The sequence below is a fragment of the Lagopus leucura genome, unplaced genomic scaffold (assembly GCF_019238085.1).
Source record: "Lagopus leucura isolate 7727_CA_CO unplaced genomic scaffold, USGS_WTPT01 Super-Scaffold_100029, whole genome shotgun sequence".
In the NCBI taxonomy this organism is placed as follows: Eukaryota; Metazoa; Chordata; class Aves; order Galliformes; family Phasianidae; genus Lagopus; species Lagopus leucura.
The window spans coordinates 1-25815 of NW_024962280.1; the positions used below are offsets into that span (position 1 = coordinate 1).

The 25815-nt window shown below is 39.4% G+C and overlaps 1 protein-coding gene across 3 annotated transcripts in view; it reads right to left on the reverse strand.

Annotated features, from left to right (window-relative positions):
* Positions 1–4014: 4014 nt before the first annotated feature.
* The window catches only part of LOC122185376 (transmembrane 4 L6 family member 18-like), a 44467-nt gene continuing 22666 nt past the window's right edge, over positions 4015–25815 (reverse strand). Inside the window, exons 1-8 of one of the 3 annotated variants that reach the window (XM_042881113.1) lie at positions 17825–18014; positions 16078–16167; positions 15840–15988; positions 14562–14742; positions 6983–7072; positions 6220–6362; positions 4628–4808; positions 4015–4216 (exon numbers count right to left, since the gene is read on the reverse strand). In XM_042881113.1, coding sequence (XP_042737047.1) covers positions 4202–4216; positions 4628–4808; positions 6220–6362; positions 6983–7072; positions 14562–14742; positions 15840–15988; positions 16078–16167; positions 17825–18001 — 1026 coding nt within the window. In that variant the 5' untranslated portion in view covers positions 18002–18014 and the 3' untranslated portion in view covers positions 4015–4201. Of the gene's footprint in view, positions 4217–4627; positions 4809–6219; positions 6363–6982; positions 7073–8949; positions 11844–14561; positions 14743–15839; positions 15989–16077; positions 16168–17824; positions 18015–25815 lie in introns of those variants that run through there. The other 2 variants (XM_042881111.1, XM_042881112.1) reach the window with 2 other exon arrangements.

Consider the following 25815-nt stretch of genomic DNA (forward strand, 5'->3'; position numbering starts at 1 on the left):
AGCTTCATTCTGCATTCACGAACCTCGTGGAAAGCGTGAAACAGAGAACGGGTACATGCAATTTCCCTTTATATGGTCTTTCTTTCCCACCCCCACCCCCACCCTTACCCTCCTGATTTGCTTTGGCGAATATAATGAAACGTTGCACAATGTCTCTGTGCGTGAAGTGTAAACAAGAGATTCTGGTAACCTTGTTAGTTCTCGTAATCTTCAAAGGAATTTTTTCCATTTCTGCCAGCTACTAGAACTGTTATCAGTACTACTAGTACTAGACTGTTATCAGATTGTAAATCTTGTAGTTTAATTGAAGGTAAATAAGTTTAGCTACCTTCTTCATTGTCTTTATCCTTATCTCTGTAGCCTGTATGCTGTTGAGAAAATCATTTCTGTGAAGACTGGCTGAAGAACACAATGTTTTAGGTGCGCTTTGAAAAGCAATAAATGACATCAGTTTCTCTCGCTGTGTCTGTTCTGTGTGGACATAACTGAAAGCAAGGCAGATCCTGCACGTGCAAACTTCTGCTGCATATTTACCTTGTGCTTTCTGAATCTACAGCTCTCTTCTGCTTTCCCTTTGTACAGCAATTACTGAACTGGCAAGAGAGAGATGGATGAAGGAGGACTGAGGTTACTGTTGTAAGAGCAGCATTTGGACACTGATGCATACTTGGATAAGTTCTGCTAACCTACCACAGTTCCCACGTAAATATAATTTTAGAACGAAGCATGGAAAATATAGCTAAAGAAGAAATGGATACGTATTCAAAGATTGAGGCCAAGGCAGGGGAATGGTTGCATTCCATTTCCAAGCAATTTCAGTACTGCTCAAATGGAAAATAGGCTCAGAAATTCCACAGAATTAACTCCTTACGTTATCCTCCTTCAGGCCTGCTACTGGACAGGATAAGCCACATTCCTCAATGATTAAAAGCATAATAGATGTATGAAGCTCAAGATCATTGTAACAGCTACTGTTGTCTAAATTTACTATTCATTCTTGAAAGTTACACTTTTGTTTTATTCAAATTTGGCAAATATTCTCTATTGACTAGTTTCGTTGAAAAACAACAACAGAATTAACCTTAAACCCAGGACTTTCAAAAAGCACCTAACCAGACTTGGAAATTTTTTCAAGCTTATATCCATGCTGTCGTGGTTCATCTGAAGCTGTAAACATCTCGGGCCAACTGAAAACTTGCAAACTGTAAACGCTTCATTTAAAAAAAAGTATTCATAGTCACTTGGGCTCTCTTAATCTCTTTTGCACTCTGATCACACATTAAAAATGACACTTCTCCCTATATGACAGCATCTTTGAAGCTATTTTCATAATTATGATTATTTTGGATGAAAGACAAATTCAGACTATAAGTGCAATAGGTTTCCTTTAACAGCAAAGAAATCTAAACTTCGTGTACCTGGACTAAGCTATATAGACAAATTACCAATAGTAACCACAGTCCATGCAGAAAACATCAATCACCACCACAGTATCACGTTCTGGAACCTTCTGAATGGCTGAATTAAATGGAAAAGTCCTGCTTCTGTCTAAAAGACTGTAACCAAAGCCAAGTTTTGAAATTTGACTAGATCCATCATGAAATTCTGGAGTTTCCCAAGTCGGTATCATGTGCTCAGAACAACTTCCACACAGATTTTTTATTTTTCTTTTACGCAGATGAAAGTCAGTTATTAGTGGAAAGGTCAGTTTGTTGAGGCTGCATGTTCCTCTTTGTAACTAACTGAGGTAAAAAAAAAAAAAAAAAAAAAGTTAACTCCTCTTACGCTACTGGAATTCAAAGACATTCCTCAATGCACAGCTAGTATATGTGCACATATATGTGAGCTATTTGGTTTAAACGTGTTCAAAGGTCACTGAGAAGAAAATGCACGCAACCAGTGTACCAGAGACCCTGTTATTTATTTAAGGGTAAAGATATGAGCCTTTCTTTGTCTTAGGGCTTTCATGCTCCTCATTTACTCTGCCTTGATTTGAGAACTGCAAAGAACTGCTGACAATCTTACCTCCAGGTTTCAGTATCAACTCCTCACTAACAGACAGCTATGAACTCCAATCTGCAGCTTTCTTCCAGAAGTACCACGGGGTATTTAACGTGCAAATCTGAGCAGACAGCGCGTGCATTCCAGGTTCAGGAGACTTTCAAAAAAGGGCTTCTTGTCTGCCAGCATGGTGTGAGCTTTATCCAGACTCCACAGGTCACATTTTCCTTCTATGGCTGGGATGAAGCCTGTATTCTGCAGCTGGAGGGTCAGTCACGTCCCAGACATCACCATTGGGTACATACAGATTTCAAGTCAGTTAATATTCCTTACAGAAATCACCTTGCTGTGCTGTTGTTTTGGGTTTGTTTTGCTTCTGGGCACTGTTTATGAGAGACTGTGTATTTAGGATGGAATGGAGTCTTTGAGTGATTAGATCAAATTTAACTCTGCCTTACCTTTAGAAAATCTGTGTCAAAAACCCACTTCTAGCTTTTAGTACTTGCACCATGAATTTCAAATGAATAAACTGCCTATTTAAAAGTTTAGAAGTCAAGTCGCAGTCTAGTTTTGACCAGGGCAATGAAAATGCCAGTATCTGGATTATGGATAAAGAGGGTTGCAGAATCGATGCACTCAACAAGAACTACACAACACCACTTTGAAACCTTTGTGTCACGTATCTCAAGATACCTGATTGTAAGCGACAGATGTTACTGGAAAGTGGAGAGGATAGATACAACAAAAAAAAGGGTTAAGTGTTTTCAACAGCAACTTCCAGCTATTTATTACATTGCTCTTATCTGGCATAAAAAAAATCTACCTCAATAGACACTGTATGTCTGAAGATAAGCTTGTATTTTCCCCATGACTGAGCTGGAATCTAAGTAGAATGCTGTTTGATTTCCTGGATGAATTAGAGCCCTTCACCTGTTTTGCAATTTTAGGGGCTTTCTACTCTAAATGTATGCTCCACACATACTAGTTTTCATCAAAAGAACCAAAACCTGAGTAACTCCATTGTTTATAGGCACAAAGTCAACAAGATTTTCCAGCACAGTGAGAAGGAGCAATAGCTGGTTGTTAAAACTTGTGGGTCTTTTTGCCACCTCTCCTCAAACAATATTCATAAGCCCATAAGAATGTGAGATCATTGTTTAAGTAGTTATGTGATATGACACATTTATACCTAGGGAAAAAAACAAGTGTGCTGTTGCAGAATCCCCATTTTGTCATCATGCCTTTTTAGCACGTCTCTGAACATCCACGCCATCTTGAGTTGTCATCCAAAAGAGCAGACCCATTCATAAACATCAGTAACTTTTTATTACTTCTTTCAACTTCATATAAACTAAATTAAAATTTAATATACATTACTTAATTCCTGAAGAAAGAAACCAGCTTTTCAAAATATCTGCCAGAGGAATATCAATACAAAAATCTCAGAATTGTCTTGAAACAGAATTAAATTACTGAAATTCTGAATGTTATTGGCAAGATATCGGCAAGAATGTCAGCCTTCTCCTGCAGCAAAGTCAGGATACTTACAAGTATTAACAAGCTAGCACTCGATATTCACAGGGTTTCCTCATGTATTTCCAAAATTCTCATAATACTCGATTAAAAGAAAAAAAAAAAAAAGAAAAAAAAAGCCTGCCTCTTGAGTAAAAAAGAATCCCAAGGCACCTATTAAAGCACACGAACTAGTATAGCTGACTTTGAAGATGCATTTCTCATCTTCAATCAGGCCTAGATGCCTTACCTTGGTAAGACTTGCTAGACTTTTTTTCCATAAATTGCTTTGTACAGTTAATAAGCTTCTAGGACAAAAAATGCAGCATGAGCTTCTGCCTCTCATGACTATCGTGCTCTGTCTGTAACTGAAATTCAGTCATGTAGAAACCATGCTTCGTCCAGCACATTAATTCTCAAGGGAGAATTTCTCTTGACATGCTAGGGTTTGAATCAGGCCCTTTCAGAACAAATACTCTCATTTTCTAAACAAAAAGAGGGTATTATAAATACAGCAGTTTATTCCAAAAAGATGGTTTTACTACAAAAGGAGTTCCGCAGTATTCAGACCTCCCTGAGGGTTCAGACCCAAGCTGGAGGGTTAAAAAAAGTCACTGCCAGAGACAACTAGACAGGTAGGAAAACAGTGTTTTCTTTAGGAAAACAGTGGTTCAGCGTTTTGCCGTTTTCAGAGAATCCCAGCCTGCAAACGAAAAGGAAGGAAGCGTAAGGCCTGTCGGTTACTTTCTTTCTCTTCCAGCTCAAGCTAACATACATCTTGTTTGACTTAAACATTCATCTCCTAACCTAAACTCTTAATGCACACAAATGAATGACAGGAGAAGGTTGCACAGAAGCTTTTGCTGACATGGGAGTAAAATCCTCGTTTTTTCATTAATCATAGCACTAACGGCAAGAGTGAGCAGTCAGCCATCCTTGAATGGCAGATGGCTAGGATGCAGCAGATTTACTATCAGCACATATCTTCTGCTAATAAATATGCAGTAGCAAAGAGAATGCATAAACCAAGAGGGAAAGTCATCTACTGGGAGAAACTGCTGAAGCTAAACTGACCTTCAAGATTCTGAAGAAATGACCTCAGGTCCTTTGTTACCTGAATAAAAACAGAATAGGTCCCACACAGTGTACGTTTCAGCTCAGCAGCCACTTTAAGAAAACAGATGATCAACTGCAGTCCACTAAGAGTCATCAGAATAGAGAGTAAAATGATGGTCCATTCCACAGCATTAGCAGGTTCAGCACATTGAGACCAAGCAGAGTAATCTGTGAGGTATCTATCAGAGAAAAAGCAATGTGAGGCAAATTAAATTGACTTTTCCAATCAAATTTAAATACACATTATTTTACCTCTACTATATAGAAAACCCATACTATGCCTTATATGCTTGAAGTTTAGGGCTGGTCTTTCATTACAGTAGAGTAAGTCCCAGATAAGTTTACCAAACTCAGCTGAATAAAGACTTGGGTTCCTCAACTGCTTCATTAACTTCCCAGTAAGACACCCAAATGTTAAGAGAGATGTTGCTTTCCCCCCTCCCCGCAAAGGAAGAAGCCAAGTCTAAAGAAGGGACTTCCTTCCCTGATTTAATTTCAGCTTTTGATTATGTCTAGATGACAAAGAGTAGGAACATCCAAAAATTCTGACCAGTGGATGCAGCCTGTGTGGCAGAGCTGAGGTGTGTCACCATATGCAACTTCCAGAGCCACATTCTGCACACTTGAGGAATGTTATGTGCCTTTTTAACTGAGACATGCTATGGCCTGGCGGTTCATTGCAAGAAGCTTTGTTGGTTATTTTCTAAACATCCATCATTTTGAGGACATTGTTCAGCACCTGGCCTTTTAAGTTAAAATCAAGCTTCCATTTTATGCACATGTATTTTCAAATGGGATGGTAAGGCTGGCAATACATAACAGAGACTGCAGGATGCATTTCAGGATGTTAAAAGAGAGCCATTTCAATCAGAGATGGCAATATCTATTTTATAGGAACTACTCCTGTTTATGCTGAAGAGATGTGCCTATGATTCACTGACAAATTTAATCCTCAGCACATTCACATGCAAGTGGAAGAGCCTGGTATCATACGCTGTGAAAAATCCAAGTCTTGTAAAACTTTGATTTTTTTAAAGGGATAATGTAAAATCTTGTGGAAGCATCCCCACATTATTGATCTTATGAAATGTTTCAAGCTACCGTAGTCCAAAACACCAACAGCACTTTGCTCAAGTATTTTATGAGATGTTGCAGCAGTATGCATAACCTTCCAATGATCAAACTGCAGACTTCATTGAGTTTAGGTGTTAAAGGGAAACCTCCTGAGTTATTAAATATTAAAACGACATTCATAATCTTTGAATGAAGAACTTGAGGAATTTGAGAGAATATTATGAAAGTATACGTCTACAGCGCATCTAATCTTTTATTCTTTGCTACACAAAGTTGTGATCATCACCAGATAAAGTCTGCTTGTCTCTACAGACCTCCAGGTCTGATCAGTACAAAGATTCTTACCTTTAGAATTTATCATTAGGAGGCAAATAGCTTTCTTTGAAGATGCTGTTGCTCACTGAACAACTTAAAAATGTCTTACAGTATAGGTTTTGTGCTCAAGAGACTGTGCCATCTTTTGTAAAGCCCTGAGAAAATTAGTAGAATAAACTAGTTAAAACTGATGTTTCTTACCCTCCAACAGTATCTTTGAAGATGTAATCCCATCCATTGGATGAATTGCAGAAAGGGCCTTGGATCAATCCCAAGGTAAAAATGATACAACTGTATCCAGAGAAAGCAACTCCAAGCATGGCTAGCACAATTGAAATAAAACTCTGAAGAGAGAAAAATATTCCTGTATGAGAGCAGTCTCTGCATCATGTGTATTCACTGTCCTTGCCAATCTACTTCTTTGGGGTTGAATTTCACATGTGGTTGTCCCAGTCTTCACTACTGAGAGAAAAATACTAGGCAATAATCAGTAAGCATAAACTCTATCTTTACTCTGTTTGTGTAAGGCAGTTCCATAATATCAGTTAAGTACTGATGTTTTTTAAACTCACATTCCTACAAAACTGTATCCCAGAATGCAAGAGGAATATAAGTGCATATTTAATATGTTTGCATTCCAGATAGTGCTTATTGAGTCGGTACTGGGAAAAAAAAACAACAAAAAAAAACACAAGGAGATGAAACTATTTAGATGGAGAACTCTGTTAGAACACTCCAGCCTTCTTATTTTATCTTGTTTCACTCTACAAAGATTTTTTTCCATCCTGAATATGCATCAACAGGAAAGAGCTGCCCTTTCTGCGACCTCTCAACCTGACTCAGAATCCTTCTCTGTGAAAAGCAGCAGAACCAGAGCAGAGGAGAAGGATGTACTAGAGACACAGGAGGAGGAAGCCATGTAGAACAAATGCCAGAGACAAGCAAAAATAAAAGATAGACTCACTCTGTAGGTTTTGTTACAGCTCTCACTTCGGCAGCACCGATAGAATGCATTACACTCCAGTGCTATGAGAATTATTGCCAACAGAAGAATCTGTAAGGGAACACAGTGAGTGACTGCAGCTGTAGTGAGGCAAATTCTCTTCCTTACCAACACATGCTTAAAAAAAAAAAACAGAAGTCAGTAGTATGGTGAACTTCCATTTGCTTACTGGATTATTTAAACCTGATACTAGAAGTTTAATAAATAAGATTTGGGCTCCAGAATCACAAGCTGCCACTCAGAAAGGCATTCCTTTGAATAAGGAAAAACGAGCAGTGTTTCTGAAACGGTTTGGAAAAACAAAGAAAGCCCTGGATTTGTCACTTGAAAGGGCTGTTAGTAAAAAACTGCAAGAAAAAAAGAGCTTAGAGCTAATTCCAAAATACAGTGGTTATCAGTCATAGCAGCACTTCAGGTAAATCATTGTTCGGAAATACATAAGATGAGCCACCTGAAGCTTTGCTGACATTTGCACTTTTACTGCTGGGATGAGCTCTAGCAGAACATGCTGGCTAAAGTCTAGCACTGTTCTCTCACAGCTAGGAGATGTGTTTCAGTACCAATCACTTCTGAAGCAGCTGGAACCCCTTCATATGCTACCAATATCTCTCTTTCAGTGAGCCTTGGATCCTCTGTATCCTCAACTCCAAAACCCTTCCGAGTGACCTCGAGTCTCCCCTGGGGCTTTCTGTCAGAGGCTCTGAGTGGGACCACTCTCCCCTGCTGCAGTGTAGAACATACTTGTTTTTTTTTTACATCTTGTCCTGTCCAGACTAGCCCTAAGGCTACATCATTATCTCCTGTGTTATTTGTTCAAAAGCTTGATGTTGCTCAGAGACCCGTGTGAAATGATTTCTCTTCCAATACATTTAAATTAATGCATTGCAGGTGCTCAAGAGCTTCTCCCTGCTCCAATGCAGCCTGAATCAGCCCATGCCAAATGGCAGAACTACATTTCCACACCAGGGGCAGTTGATTCCAGGTGTACTGGACACCCCTCCAAGCAAACTGCTTTAACATACTGCCCTGTTTGCAACAGGAAAATATACATGCAAGTAATAAATTGTTAAAGATCCGCAGGCTAAAAATGTTTCAAAGTATGAAGGTAGTTTGCAGTTAACTTTTTTTCTGGTAAATTTTCCATATATGTTTCTCCATTAAAATTCTTCGTGTGATACCCTTCTCCCTGTGCTCAGAAAGTTGGGATTTCTTCTGTTTTAGGAAGAATATTCAATTACAAAAATAAAGTTTTTGTATCTCTCCCAGTTCAGCAACATCATAAAAACACATAAATCATTGCACATTTGCCCTTTTCTAACACTGATTTTTGTTCACACTCTTATTACTTTACTGCTTTCTTTTCCTGAGGCTACAGATCTTTACGAGCCTGGTGAACAGCACGAGCAGTAGCCAACACCACATTATTACTGCAGATGAGCATATTACAAACGTAATGGGAAAAATACACCTACACCAGTCGCAGTGAGACAATTCTCTATATTTAGCCTAATAACAGTGACACTGTGAACCACTCCTCTGTATACAGAGCTTAAAAACCTACAGACAGTTATGATAGGCTTTTACAGATTTTTGCTTTGCCTTGCTAAAGAGCTTTAATTCTACGTCCATAAAAGAACAAATCAAAATAGCGCATGACTCAGTAACACGAGTCCAAGTTAAACATGAACAAAAAGCCAACGGGAAAAATAAATTTGCCTTGCAAAATCACATGTATGAAATAAAGCAGCATACACAGCATGTCATTCAATATATTCACAATTTCTTCAGCTTGATCAAGTTTTTCCCATACTGTTGCAAGAAAGAAATCCATACTTCCTTTGGAAGTGTAATTATCTCACTGCACAGTAACTGAATATGACATGCAATTCTACTGCAAATAATTAAAGATCCATAAAATCAGCACTTACCATCACACCTGAGAAACAGATGCCTTCAAAATACCACACATAGTTGGGATGCTGGTAACTAGCAACATATGAAGCATTCCCATTAGGGAAATATAAAAGGACATTAACAACAATGCTCCAAAGTGCAAGAGGGACCAGCAGACAGCTCAAACAGCTTCCACATGTTTCTAAAGCCATCTCTCAAGAATACTAGAAGTTTTGCTCTTCTAAGCTAACAAAAGATTACAAGGTTTAAAATACAAAAAGTATTCTGACCTCCTGTTTGATTCAGTCACTTCATATGACTCCGCTGCTTAATTGTAGGTAGAAGAACAGACAAATTCTGCTGCCTAAACTACCTATCCTTTCTAAACATGTCTTTAAGTAGCAGTTTCCCTTCTCAAAGGTCCTCCTTAACGATCTCCCTAATTAAATACGTCTACAAGTTAGACTCAGGAAGGAACATAAAAAAATCTCACTTCCTAGTGACCGCTTAGAAACACTCCTCTTGTTGAAATAGATTCCTGTGCAGCTGTTCTGCAGCATGAGGCAAATGGTTCATCATTACTGTAGCGATAATTTGACCTTACATGGGCTGTTTGACAGATGTCAAACATCTGCACAGAAAGTCCACATTGCCTCAAAGTTCACACAGATATTGGCCTAAGCTATTACTATTAGAAAATTGTAGCAACACAAATCTAAAGGAAACAGAGGTCCCTTCAACACTTGACTGCACACGAGAGCTCACATGAAGCCCAGCACTGGCTGCTGACATGAGGTATCCCTTCAGAAACACTAACTTGAGTTTTGAGCACAACACAGGGCACACAGAAGTCCAAGCAACACCAGCTAGAAACTGCCAGGCAGATATAATCACATTTCTTTATTATTTTCAGCAGAATGATGAACTGTTTGATGAGATAAATCCTGCTATTGTGCAAAGTTTTATTCTAAACTTACATTTGAGCATGTATGGCTACAGATCTGACCTAAGTACATGACAAGAGGTCTGGCTGCTTTCTGAAATGCATCTGTGGCTCTGCACTGTGGGAAGCAGGAGCCAGGCACTTTCCTCATTTTTATTTGTCATTGTTCTGACAGCCCCATGCAACTAAGCATCCATTCCAGTACAGCAGAGCCAGCGCTGTTTGAATGTCAAAGCACAACACATATCTTCTTCTCTTGCCCTAGTAAGTTATCAGAAAAGTAATTAAAGATCAAGCTTAAGGTTTACTTAATAGGAAGTTCAACATTACAGAAAAAAATAAGGGGGGGATCTTTTAGAATCAACGATGTCATTTTTTATATATTTCCCAAGGAAATGGGCATGGTGGCACTCACGCAACTGCACCATTTTATTTCCTATCCATTTTCTGCTGTGACTCTCCTTTTCTCACTTTTTTTCTCCCAAGAGATTCACTTTAAAGCCTTCAGATGTTACACTGAAGCTCTTCTCATATTTCCTCTTTATTCCCTGATCACCAGGGGCACATTTTCAAGCCCCCCCCTCTAACTGGAACCAGTGACAAACCTTCTCCAGCACACTCACAGATGTGGTATCAGTACCGCTCCTTCCGGTAATGGAAAACAGCTGAATTAAAAGCAGGCACATCAGAACCCAGGATTGATTTTTATTACTAGACTCATAATTCATTTAGTAAGTCAAAATGTTTTCTTTTTTTTTTTTTTGTTCCTAAAAGCAAAGGCCTGAATTATTACTGAGTGGGCAACTTCCCATAATGATCTGCTCTGTTTAGAAGAAACTCACTAAGAAAACGACACCTGAAATAGCATCCATTCTAGTGTGCCAACACACCACATGACTCACTTCATATTTAAACTGAGCTCTGCAAATGTCACATCAAAGAGTGTTTTGCTGCCACACATACTGCCAGAACAGGACACCACCATTTTACACCAAGTATTAAGCAAGCCTGGCAATTAGTTTTTCAAATATCTTAAGTGCTGCAAAAGCTGGATTCCTGTTGCTTGCCAACGTCCATGAGTCCATGCAGAGCTCATTACTGAAAACCCTTTGTTGACTTTGGATGATTCATCTCCGTTAACCCAGATGAATCCAACCCAAAACAACTGCTTTTCTACAATGTAACTAATAAAACTCCCCAAAGTCAGCCATTAGGCACTGAAGGAATTTAAGCAGCTTATTTTAACAACAGCAACATAAAAACCGAGAGGTGACATTAGTGGTGCTACACAGTTTTAGTTCGAAACTCTCCCCTAATCATTCTGTTCATTGGCGTGCCTAACCTAGTTTCAGTTCCCTAGTTAGTTATGTGTATCAGAAAGACAAGTAATAACTATGCAAGTGTACAGGTAAAATCTTTAAGCTTTCTGGGAATTATACCATATTATACCATATTCCATCATATTTTGTCCTCTTCCTCCTATCCTTGATTTCATACCAAATTTAACCTTGCAAACCCTCTTTCAAAGTGCTTTTTCATATACAAAGACATCACACTGCACAGCAACAAGGAACTGAGTGCACGTACATGCACATCTTCTTTGCCACAGCAGAGCAAGACAAGGATAAATACAGCATGCAGAATCTATACTATACTAAAGCGTGCCTTCACCTAATTCTGCATACTTTGTGTATGAATGAGTGGTATTGCAAGAACTACCCATTTGTGTTTAGAAACTCAGCATTCCTCCTATTGAGGGGTTGTTTTTTCGATGTCTTTTTGCTGCCATAGACCTGTGTGTGCAATTTCCCATTTTCAGTTAACTTCCTTTAACAGAGACACATCTGTAGGTGACAGACTTGGACAGGAGGAGAGAGTGAGGAAAAACCTTGTTTCCGGCTACTTTTAAAGACCACTCTCCTAGTTAAAAGTAGGACTAACTATGCACTGACACCTGTGGGAAATTCTTTTTCCCCACAAACATAAATTAACTTGTCCATTTTCAAATAAGACATTATCTGCTAGATTCCAAAAGTGGAGAAGTAATAGTTGTCACTCTCATTTTCTTTTAAACCAACGTCATGTTTTGTTCTTTCTTATAAAATGCCACTCCCAGCAGCATACTGACCTTCTCATTAATGCTATTAGCAGCGTATCATACAGGTTTACTTTATTATGGGGTAAAACATTTGCTGCAATATGCTACAAGATAAACTTCAGACTCTTGCACAGGGTCTTTGGATACAGGGTCCAGGTTCCTTGTTGGTGAAATGTAATTTTTAATTTAAATTTAAAAAATTAAAAAAATTTAATTTAAATTTAAAAAAAAATAATAAAAAAAAAATCTGTATTTCAGATTAGTCTAGTGCTGCTGATCTGAATTTGAACTATATTGCCCTGCCTGGGGGCAGGCTGGAAACAAGAACCCAGACCCATGGCTTTTTTGTTACAAGACTAGGTAGTCAGGAGGTAAGCAGTCCTTGTGAGTAAAGGAGTTTGAAGACTGAAGCATCTCTTACTCTGACAGTATGTGCTGAGTAGAAAAAGGAGGTTGTAACTTCAAAGAATCACAGGGTTGGCAAGGACTTCTACAGGTTATTCAGACTAACCCCCCTTTCAAAGCAGGCTCCCTACAGTAGGTTTCACAAGAAAGCTCTCAGGGGAGTTCTGAACATCTCCAGAGGAGACGACTCCACCACTTCTTCAGACAACTTGTTCCAGTACTCTGTCACCCCCGAAGTAAAGAAGTTCCTCTTCAGTTTCATATTTATGTTCTATGCCACCATTATCTCTTCCTCTAGGATCAAGAAAACAGCTTCAGCACAGGCAGAAACACTGACAGTTGCTGGGTAATTTTAATACAAACCCGTACTTGAGACAGGAGCAGCTCAGAGAAATCCACACTTTAATATCCTAATACTTTTCCAGTTCTTTAAAAGCAGAAGTTCATTGTTGCTCTTGGTCATCCATATTTTACTGTTGCTTTATTTGTTGCTCCAGTGAGAATTAATTTATTTCCAGAGCAGACTACAGTTCACGTTCGTTTCAACATCAGAATGAAAAATGCAACTTTATTGGGAAAGCAGCCTGAAGCACAGAGCTGTCGTGTGAGTACAAAAAAGGAAAAAAAGAAAAAAAACTTTATTGATCCCAATTGTCTATGAAATGAACCAAAGCAGCTCATTTTATCTTCAGATGCAGGCAGGTCAGTGGAAAATGGAAAACATGGATATGAATTCAAAAACAGAGCCCTAAGTCAGTTAAATTGGTGGTCGCTATATACTTTGATAACAAAGTGTGCACTTCAGTATACATACAACATTTAAGAAACCAAAAAACAACAGTGGATACTCAACGCACCACGCATATACACCAACTTCAACCCGTTTTCTTGTTTTCTAGCAAGAAAGTGTCTGTGAGGGAAACAAAAAGAAACAAACACGCATTAAGAGGAAGAACACTAATATTGTATCTAACTGTAAGAGCTACAATTAACCCAAGCAGATCTAGAGAGCCATAGCACAGCATTGTAAACAGTAACAGCACAGAAGATAGGAAGTAGAAGACAGTAATGCTTTCAAAGTGCCACAGCATTCAACCACATCAAATCAAAATGCGAAATGCTCTGGGCCATAACATGCACACGTTATAAATCATATCACTTTCATACTATAAGGCAATTCCAACACTACATCTATGAGGCTGCAATGCTACAATGTGGTGGAAAGCACAGCAACAACAATGGAGCAGCAAAGTCCTATGCTGCAGTAACTGAGGAAGAGCCCAAATGCAGCAGCTGTGGGCACAGAAACAAATGAAAAAAAATTGCTTACCCTCAGAAGGCCTCAGGGATACAGGCATCTCCAGCAAGAGATACCCTCAGCTCCACTGCCAACCCTAGATGAAGTCTGGGAAGGGATGGATCCTGGCTCCAGCCCTTCCAGTCACTCAGTACATTGCATGCACCTGAGATCCTCTGGGCTGGCCCTGCCTTCTCACCAGGTGCTCCATCACTGCTTCAAGCTGTGACCCAGCATTTCCACTACAGACTGATTTTAACAGAAGTCTCAAAGTGTCTAACAAGATGCTAAAGAAACTAGAGGATTTTCCCCTTTCTCACTCATAAAAAACAAAAATGTATAAAAGCAAACCTTCAAGAAGTCCTTCAGATTTGTCTGTCAGCTTTACTATGTATGTGCAGTTTAATTCCTTCTCTTACACCACATCTACTAAGCAAGGTTTTTGCTGCAGTTTTTATTACAAATGACACACATATTCTCAGTAGTCTATCTGCTATTGTGAGCAAACTATGAGGCTAAAGTAATACAGCTAGAGGAAACAGCCTGCCACAAAACTCTGTCACACTGCAATAATGGCTTAGGCTACAACAAAGATCCTTGCCAGTCTCAGATACGTATTTTTGTTGTATCACCTACACAGTGCTGATGACCATATATACCACAGTGTACACGCGGCCCTTTCAGTTCACATGAAGACTAACTTCACTGCAGACAGCTGAGCAAATAGCTAAATGCATGTAGTCAAATACTACATGAAAATGCTGAACACAACAGGGTCACATTAAAAAATGCAAATTGTACACTCATTGCTGCTTAAGAATGCCAGAAAAACAGCTGCTAAGCCCCTGCAGTGCTATCAGTAACAATACTCTTTAACTCTCTACTAGCTGAAAAAATGGCTTACCTCATCACTGCCGCAGCACAGTCTACACACTCCTCCAAGAATACCATTGACTACCTGTATGGAGCACAGGATGAACTCTATTCCTCCCAAGACCAAGAGAATGGAAAAGAGAGTGACATTCCACTGCACGATGTTTTGAGGTTCTTGACATTTAGCCCACTCATCATAATCCAACAAGTACCTGTACGCGTCAAATGAAAGTATAGTAAAATTGTGTCAGATTAGGATGCTGACAATACAATAGAAATAAACTTCATCTGGTATGCAATTGCATTAAGGATAATCACTCTAAGCGGGAATACAAAATGTAAGGGCTCATTCCATGCAAATGCTGCTCTGTTTGAGTACACGTTGAACTATGAATCACACATTTTGGCTAAGTCTTAATTTCCATTAAAACATCTGATTTAGAAAGGCAAAATCTTCTATTACTGATCAAAATAAGATACAAAAAAACAAAGATACAAAGATACAAAATAAGATACAAAAAAACAGAATTTTCCAGGATAGGGCGTTTAAAGGCAGCAGTTACTAATTTGAAGCCAGTGGGTCACTTCATTTTTTGTGCTGTTGCCTCTGGGCCTTCACATGCCTAATCTGCACTAGTCACACATAGAATAAATTCAGAGGAGAACTGGAAAAGATTCCAGCAGCTCCTTCTCTTCCATTTTGCTAGAACACAAGCACTGATGAGCCATGAGCAAGGAATTAATTCAGCTCTTCTATATTCATCCATAAGTTGAGAGAGGTGGGGAAGAAGGAATGCCTCTTCTCATAAGGGATGCTACTAAAATGTACAATTCCAAATCTCTGCTGCAAAGGATCTTGATGTGGCTCAAGGTTCCCTCAAAGTCCTAAAAGAGTACATCATATGCTCACATGAACTGTATGTAGTACACAGATATATTTGCCTGCATATATTAAGAGAAAGAGACCTATACAAGACAGTATTTTATTAACAGCATCATTCAATTACTTCCAAGTATCCTTTATCAGCTTGTATTAAGAGCACCATTTTGCACATCCTTCAGATACTTAATGTCACAACTAATCAGCATATTCAGACACGTAAAACTGAGGGATTTAAATTTATTGTGTTTTAAACTCCAGCAGTGTGAGCAATTCTGATCCCATCTGTTTAGCTAGCGAATAAGGAGCAAAAACTTATGGATGGATGTTGGTACGTTGTTACTGAATATTGCTGCAAGGTCCAGGAAAAGAACAAACACCGTATGTGCATGGAGAAAGATGTAATGCACGGACAAACAGACAACTTACCCTCCAGAGGATTCAGTGAAAGGATAGATCCAGTTTCTTTCTACACGAGTAAAACAATATGGTCCCTGAGACAAGCCCAGTGCTGAAATGATTATACAGTACCCAGAGCCAAGGATCCCAACACAGGCTGCCAGAACTGAGGACAGCATCTGCAGGGCAAACACAGACATGAGAGTTGAGCACAGTCTTCTCAGCGTCCTGAGGGCTGTCTGGGGCTGCAGTGTGAAGGCTCGCTTACCGCACAGCTTTTCCCACAGTTCTTATGGCCAAAGCACCCGCAGCAGTCATCATTGTGAAGTCCAATGAATACTGCAGCTGGAATGAGCACCTGGGTATGGGGCAAACAAAGCACACTGCTCTCTGTTCTGTTTTGCTACATAGACAAGATAGACAAAGCACAGTACTTACACTGCATTCACTTGCATTGCTTGTTGGCAGTGTTGGGGTGCCTGTATAGGTTATCCAGTTTTACATTTATTTAACACAGTAGGAGTCTCACTACTCATCTCAGTAATACCAACAACAGGATAGGTATAGTTCTACTTGTATTTTGTGCACAAATAGCACGTAAGTGCACAAAGAGCCAGCTGATCAAGATCACGTTGTGGAATTAATGTAGCTTGAGACGCTTCAACTTTAAAATGTTGCAGTTCTCCCTAAAGGCTGTATACAGCAAACAAAAAGCTTTAAAGAAAAGAGAAAAAAATAAAAACCCTTCATTTACTTTCTGCCAAAAGAAAACTAATGATAAGTCTCTGAAATACATTTCAACCACCAGTGAAGTTTCCAGAGACTACTCACTGAAGTGTTACTATTGTCTGTGTGACAAATATCCTAAGCAAGACATCTCACTACAGACATCTAGCTTTCTCTAGGATTTCACATTCACAAAATTGTCAGAGACAGAAGAGCAAAGCAACAAAGCAGACACCATCCAGAAATTCTGGCAACAAAGTATACTCCTCACCATCAATAATAGGATTTAATAATACTTTAATAATACTTTACACTTACACAAAGGCATCATATCCAGAAATACCTCAGAAAACCATACAGAAAGAGCATAGTGAGCAAACACCACAGATTTACTTAACGAGACAGAGCAGAGTCGCATATTAGTCACAGCCTTTACTAAAACCTTTTTCTAAGCCCCACTGCTTCAGGTGCAGAAGAGGTTGGGCAAGAGTGTGTTTGAGAAGTAGCTCCATCAATTTCACTGGGATTAGTCTGCGTGGAAAATCAGCCTTTTTAAATCTCAGTCTGGCTTCTGATAGGGCTGTAACACAGCTTGCAAGCACTTCTCACAAGACAGTCTTATCATGCAGTGGTTTTCAACCTGTGAATTGCCAATGCCTTGAGACTAAGGGGACTGCTAAAAGTGAATGAAGAAGGAAGCCTAGATTTAGAGAACCTAAACATGCTGAATTCCATGCTGCAAAATTGAAAAGGCAGAAAACAATTGCTTAAGATTAAACAGGCTCTTACAGTGAACTCACTTAGTTCTTCATCCTTGGCTATTACTCTAATGTAAAGCTCTGCTAACTGCTATTTGATTTCTCTGAATAGAGAAGTAAAACAGAAGAACAACTGTTGTCTTACCACATATTAGATGTCATACATTTAAGAAATGTAATTAAATACTAGTTATCTACGGACATTAAAAAGGAGAATAGCTGACTAATAGAATAAAAATGTAAGATTTAACCTTTAAATAAAAACATCCCTCTGAAAGGTCTGGTTCTAGTACTGCATTTGGGGTCTACGACCTATATCCTAATTCTCAGCTCAAAAGAGATATTTACAGATATGACAATTAATAGTAACTAATAATACTATGGTGCAATGTAGCTGATTTTTTTTAAATACAACTCCAGAGATTCCCACTGACAAGACATTCAACAAATAAATTAATGCAATGGTAAAGAAACAGTAATAGCAAGTAGCTTCAAAATAAACTTGCAAGAATGCACTAGCTCGTTACTTACCAAAAGGCCTCCACCTACAATGCCATGAAGGCACTCCACATATTTGCTGAGATGATGCTCAGAAGCAAATCTTGTTTCTCCATTGGGAAAATAAAGTAAAATGTTGGCAGCGATGCTGAGCAGGGCAAGGATGAGCAACTTACAACCAATACACCTGGCACACCTTCCAAAACACATGTCCACAGCTTCTCAAATACTTCTTTCACTAGTTCAATCCAACCTATCTCATATTTATCCACACCTAAAAGAAGATCAGTCTTTATTCTCACCTCTTTAAATACTCAGGGTTACCTAGCTACCTGGATGACGTATAAAATGTCTTAATGACTATCATTCCCTCATTGTCAAGTCAGGGAACAAGGACAGCAGAATGTCATCACCCACTTTAAATGAAATAATTGTTGACAAACCAAATGCAATCAAGGAAATACTGAATGCTAGGTAACTTCACTTTAATACATGATGCATGACATGATCACCAGTGAACATAATTAGACATGAACAGTGGCTTCAAACAACAACAGAAGTTCTTTTAAGAACTGAAAGAAAAAGGTTGTTTCCTTTCTTTGAAGCAGCTTTAATACTTAGGTTTATAGACTGATTCAGAACAAGCTGAAGCTAGGGAAAGACAAGGCTGACTTCAACAATGCTAAATCAGAGATGTGGGTATAAACAGAATAAAGTCTACAGCAAAGAGAAGTATGTAGGGGTGCCTTCTGTTTTGCTACCTGGTTAATGGAACAAGAGCAAAAATCATCAGGATGTTGGGGAAAAAAAAAAGAAATGGGCAGTTGGGCTTTTAAGAAATGCACTTGTTCTTGCCATTGTAGATTAGCAACCATTAATTAAAGCTACCATCAACAAACACTGGTGAAAAATACTGCTTTCTAAATGGATCATAGAATAACCTTCTTGCAATGAAAATTCAAGTCCAGGAACAACAACAACAACAACAACAACAACACTCCCCAGAAAAGAGAGAAATGTATTTGATCATGGGTTTCCAAATCCTTGTAGATGTACTGGTAATATTAATTTGCTTAGTAAATGGACAAACAAAGCGACCTGGAAAAACTAAAATCTATCCTGTTCTCTTTTTCCTCTCGAAGATGTTGCAGATGTTGGGAGCATTGGTGAATGAAAAAAACAAACACAACCAACAAAATGTTGGTCCCTCACAGAGCTACATTCAGCTCTGGGCCCCAGCACAGGACCACAGGCCTGTAGGAGTGGGGACACAGGAGCCCGCAGGGATGCCCAGAGGCTGAGTGCCTCTGCTGCAGGGACAGGCTGACAGCCGGGGTTGCTGGAGAAGGCTCCGGGGAAAAATGATCGTGGCCTTCCAATACCTAAACAGGGCTTATGAAAAAGATGAAGAGACTTTTTCCATGCACGTGGAGAGACATGACGTGGTGCAATGGCTTTAAACCGAGACAGAGCAGAGTTACATCAGATATAAGAAAGAAATTCTTCTCTCAGAGGGCAGCGAGGGCCTGGCACTGCTGCCCAGGGCAGCTGTAGGTGCCCTATCCCTGGGGGCAGTCAGGGCCAGGCTGGATGGGTTTGGGCACCTTGTCTATGGGAGGTGCCCCTGCCCACAGCAGGGGTTGGAACTGGACGGACTCTGAGGTCCCTTCCAACCCAAATTATGTTATGAATCTGTGATTCCATAGTAACAAAGAAATGCACAGGATAAGACAAGTTTCAGGAGATCTTGCCAACGGTATCATCATAATACAATACAATTCCCATCACAAAAAAAGGCCGTTAGACAAACTGAGTTTAAGAACGTTGGATTTGTTGAAATTAGTTATTCGGAGACTGTAGCGAGACTTTCAGCTAACTGAGGGAGAGAATACTCATCACTGTAAACAGAAGTCCAACTTAAATCCACAGTGTTCTGGCAACTTTTGTGATCAACACTGAAGCTTAAAGAGAGAGAAAGGAAGAAAATGCAATGGTTAAAAAAGAGAGCAGTCTTACACAGATGTAGTGATGTAACCACTCCGGGTATTGTAGCTGTTGACCTTGGAGACTTCCTTCAGTATGAGAAATATCCTCCGATTGTAGAAACACAGGCTTACCATTATTGTGCACTTCACCTTTGATGACTAAAACGAGCACAAACATCATCCTGCATGCTTCCTCTGCAGAAGGTGACTCCTCTGCCAAAAACTCCCTTCATTGTGTTATGCTAAAAACAACACACACCCCTCAAAAAAACCCCACACAGCTTCCCCCAGCCATCATCCTTGGTTTGACATAAAATTTGACATAATCAAGAACTTCCTATATTTAAAATAGATTTTTTTAATTGATTTTTTTTTTTTTTTCCACACAAAGAAAGTAAAACTAAATACTCTGGTCTGAAAAACCCAAATGAAATGAAGAGCTCAAGTGTTTAAATACTATGCTCTCCAGCCACTTAAGGGCTGGTCACATCAAAAGCACTCTAACTGTCTTTGAGGGAAAAATCAAGTATTTGATCAGAAGGACAGCAAGAATTCCTTATGTTAATTTTGTTAATGGATGTGGAACATAGAAACATTCTTTTATTCTGTATACTATCAAATCCTAAGTCTACCTCATGCAAAGAGGAAAAGTTTATCAAGGACTCTCAAAGTCACTACACAAATACTTGCTGAGAAAGAAAACAAACAAACGAACAGCCCCCCTCCCCAAATTGTATTCAACTGCAATCACATCTCACATCCCTGTCCTAAGCCAGATTCCCTACTAGAAAGCAAATCAAAGGGTGTGCCTTCATATCTGAACTTGCTGCCCCTGCCTGCCGTAACTCACTTAAGCAGTGAGGATGCCATGAGAACTTTTTTCCTTAGCTCTCTGGCATGCAGCTAAGACACAGTCTGGCTGTGATTCCCTCCACAGAAAGGAGACTTTTATGGCCCACCTATCTAGCATTAATTCTGTTAGTCCTTCTTGAACATGTTGCTCTTTTTTTTTTTTTTTTTAATTAATTAAATATTTTATCACCACCACTTCAAAAGAGGTTTTTGTTTCTTACACCCAGAAAACAGTTAAGACATTTGTAGTAATTGTTTCTGGCATCAGTGTGTTTTGAGCAAATACAAACAATCTCCTGGTTTAAATTAAAGATCCCAGACAGAATGGAAAATAGTTGTGAGTTTATACTGAAAAACATGGTTTGCTTCTTCTCAGCAGTCACTTCTTTGCTCCAAATGGCCAGCGTTACTGCCCTACACCTCCTTACAGTCACTCCTAGGCTGGATTTACTAAAAGACACAACAGTGATCAAGAGACACAACTGAAAAAGACCCATGACAAATGACTTGCAATTAACTTGAAAACAATTTGAAGAATAAAACAAAAAGCCTTGAAGCAAATAAAAAATCCTTACATTTGGACACTATTCCTCAAGTTTTATCAGAAAGCTTCTCATAACAACTTTTCTTGCACAAATTCTGGTCCCACCCTTCATCAGGCAGCACAGCAACTATTTATGAAGGCTGAGGCTAGCAACTGTGTGACAATAGTAGATAAGACACAGCTTGGGAAACAGCGGCATGGGCTGCACATAAGCATTTGGAAAGACTCCACAATGCAATGCACTTGTGCCAATGCAGATTCATGTTTGCATTTCCTTTCATTTTCATTTGTTCCTCTCCTACTGCTTTGCAGGTTACTGCTCACAGTGGCAAAGACCAGTTCAGACTACTGGGAACATATGATGAGTATGCAGTCATACAGTAACTAAGCTAAGCTTAGGAAACTTCTTTGCCACCTGTTCTGACAATGCTCCCAGTGACTTAAAAACATTCACAGCTTCCCTTTAATCAAACAGAGAAACACCCACCCATGCTACAATATATTTCCTAATGTCCAAATGATGCTTGGCTCATGTTTTCCAGCCATCATCCACTAAAACCACTGTGCTATAGCTGTAATTGCCCTGAGGCATGCCACCTCAGAGGTACATGTCAGTCAATCAGCAAACTCCACCTAGACAGCCACAGGAGGAAACTGCCTCTGTTTAGAAATAATCTCTGCTCAGAAACAGTCCTTGCTGCCTGTAGTCTCCTGGTTGCATCTAGGAGAAAATATCCATATTATCTTTATCAGCTACATGACAGCTACTTGGATGAACTAATGAACTATTTCTGAGGAGGAGTAGACCACCGGCTATCCTCAAAGAGGTCACTGAACATAAAAGGAATCCTCATATAGCTCTACAGCTTATATAGCTTTAACACATGCATATTCTTGCTATCTCTGCCATTAATTTGAGACTGAAAGCTGCTCTGAACTAAGGATGAAAACTTGAAGAAAGCACTCACAATTTATTGCAGAAACACACAGAACTACCACACTGAAATATATGGACAAGATTTATTAGTACTAACACTGACCTAAGATGCAGTCAGCAGTGATGCAACAAAAAAGGTTTTGATGGTTAATCAACCAGCTCAGAAAACTGAAACCTTAAAATTGTGGCGCAACTACCACTAAATGAGTCTATGAAAGCTTTTGTGTCTGAAGAAGAGCCCATAATCCTTATTTAAGGACAACTACAATTAACCCAAACCAATGGTACTGTAACCTCACTCCACAACCAAATAAACCACTTCAAAAAACTGGGTTTTTTTTTTTTGGCATACAAATAGCCTGCATTCATTACCCCTCACAACAATGTTATTATGATAAAAGTAGAACAGTAAACAAGCAAGTTCTATTACTATTTCTTGTCGCAGCTTGAGAGTGAAACCCTGGCTAAGCAAAATGCCTCACAGAAGTTTGCTTCCCTTGGACTATAGCATTTACACAGGCTTACTGTGTATATTCCTATTCTATCCTTAAAATTGTGACAATATTGTGAGCAAGAAGAATTGCCAGCACTGTACTACTAGCATACTGTTCTATTCTACATGTATGCAACAGCTGTACAAATCAGAAAACTGGGTTTAGATTACTAATATATACCTCTCTGCAACACAGCATGAGGAACAGATTATTTTCAAGCTTGAAATGGGACAATTTTTTACCCTCCGCCTCCGTTCCCCAAGTGTAGCAATGCACATAAAACAGACATCCAATAAGAGATAATCATAAAGACACTTCATTAATTCCATTAACTCCCAAGATTTTAACCAATTACATTCGACCTGAAGTGAACTCATAAGACTTACTATTGTTCTAACTGAGAGCTATTCAGGGGTACAACAAGCAGAAGAAAATTAGAATGTGTTTTTGGAACCATTGCAATCACAACATCAGCACACAGTTCTTCACATGCAGAATTTGTACGTGGGTTTCTGACTGATTCAGAATCTGATTAATGGTCAATGACTGTAAGAAGATTGTTGTGATGGAACGAGATTTCATGCCACCTCCCAGTCTGGAAGTGCTACAGCACTGCACCCCTGGATTCCTGCTGTCCACATGTACACTGAGAAATGCTGCTTACATAGAGATCACAGTCACGTCTGCTACTGTACTTGTGTGTGATGGGAAACTCCTGGCCTAGCCACCTACTTGTAAAACACAAAACTAAGAACACGTTTCTTTGATGAGTTCAAGAAAAGCCAGGCTGTGACTAAGGCCTGTTGAGAATCCATCACTAATTCCATATTTAGCAGCACCTTCAAAAAGAATAAGCAAAGATCTACAGTGAGAATATGTAATGCAACAATATATATATAGATATATATAGATATACATAGATATAATATATAGATATATGTAGATAGATACAGAATATATAGATATAATGCAACAAAATTCATGAAACATTTTCTGATACTTTATAGGAAGACTGTTAATTCACTTTTAAGCTGTCTTTGCGGAAATTATTTAAGTTCATCTTTAGAAGTCTGGTTATTTTTCCTCATGGAAATTCAATGAAGAAATCTGGACGTTAGCAAAGTCAAGGGCAGCTGGAAACAGAAGCTAAAGAAGCAGAACTTTGCTTGTGTCCTATATTATCATTCTTGACTCATGATGCTCTGATGAAACACATCATTAGAGCCCACAGGAAAGACGTGCTCATGTCTGACACAACAGGAGCTGCAGAAGAAAAAGAGTTTCCTGCAGCCCCCCAGACATTGCAAAGGAAAGGAAACAGGAACAGGATTACTGCAGTGAATAAAGCAGATGTGCAAAAAGCAGCATAAGCTTAATCCAACTCTCCACCATATCAGTTTTGTAACCTCTCATCTTCTATTACCAAGGATTACCAATAGGCATATTAAACTAAACTCCCCTGCAGTGCTGCAGCCTGGGGGATTCCATCCATGTGGGACCCCCAGGCTGTGGGATGGGTCCTGATGGGATGAGACCATTGTGGGGACCCCCAGACTACAGGATGGGTGCTGCCATAGTGGGGGGGGGGGGGGGAGGGGAAGGGGGTGTTTAAGGGGTCTGTGTGCCTGCTTTGTGCATGGGGAGCAATCTTGCATAGCCAGGATGGCACTTGGAGGGGATATCCAGCGCCAAAGCCACACGGATCCTCTGTGCACCCAGGGCGCCCCTTTCTCCATCACTCAACAATTCATGGGGATGAGGATGGGGACGGGTAGGGGTCTCATGCCCCCTAGGTCCTGCTGGGTGGCCTTTGTCACTGTGTGTCACAAGGATTGAGACAGTAGGGCTCAGTGTGACTGCAGGTTTAAACCGGCTGCTCAGAGAATATAACTCTCCAGAGGTGACACAGTCTAATCATCCATCAGTAGATTACCAAAAAGCAAATCTTACCTGAACATGTCCTTGGAGCTGCCCAAGACCTCCCATTGCTCTAAAGAAGCAAAGAAGTCCCTCACTATCTACAGCAGTCGCTAGGGAAGGAAGGTTAGTAGTGTGGATGTTTCCCTGGTGAAAGGCATTTTTGGTAGCTACTAGATAGGAAGAACTGAACACTGAAAAAATGTAAGTATAATACATAACCAAAGTGATGAAATCATTAGATACCATCTATGTGGCTGAAAGAACAAGTAACCTACAGTAATTGTGTATGACAGCCACCAGGACAGATCCAATCAGCTGGTTGGTGGTTGTAACACCTGAGATGGTATGTGGTGTCACACACAGAACAGAGGGCAGCCTGTGAAACATTCATTGGATGGATGCAAAGCTCCACACATACACAGGCAGATACAGATGGTTAAAAGAAAGACCAATGACTAACTGTGGACACTTGTTCCTCTGAAGGACAAAACAATCCTGGAAAATAAAGTCACACTCGTGGTAGTTTTAGAATTTTCTACTTTCTACAAAACCACATCCCAGCATTCCAATAAGCACAGAGGACTTCTTTGCAGTTGTAATGTTTAGCCTTCCTAAATGGATACCTAAGCCTATCTTTTTTACATGCCATAGACTGTCACCATAAACACTTCCATAGAAACAGCAAGCTGCTAAATGAAATTTAAGCTGCACACATTTTCTTCATCATATCATAAATCACAGCTTTCAGATGTGTAACACCTCTGGTCCCACCAGCTAAGTCACAAGATAAATTTTTCACAGGGAGTTAAAAGCTGACACTCCATTCCTTCTCAAAGATACAGAACATAAATGTTACAGTCAACATGATGCTGTAATGAAATAACCTGCCACTACATAGAACATCTTTCTGGATTGTTTTCCTATATGCTCTCTCTTACAAAATAACATCAGCTATATTACCAACTGAGTTATTGATTGGTGAATGTGATTTCATGTATGTTTTTTGTTTGTATTCTAATTCTGAAAAAAAATCAGTACTATTTAACTCTATGAGCAGAGTTTCAAATTACACCGATGCCGTCAATGTTTCTTATTAGTCCTTCACAGATGCAAACAAAAATGCCTAAATAGTATAATGCACAGCATCACACACAATAAAATACTATTAAAGTTTATCATTACTTAGTTTTGATAGTTCAAGATTCTGAATTAATGTTGCCTGTCTAAGAATTTCAATGATTTTTCCCCCTCAGGTTTGAGAGCTCATTGTCTGTACCAAACCTACATACCAC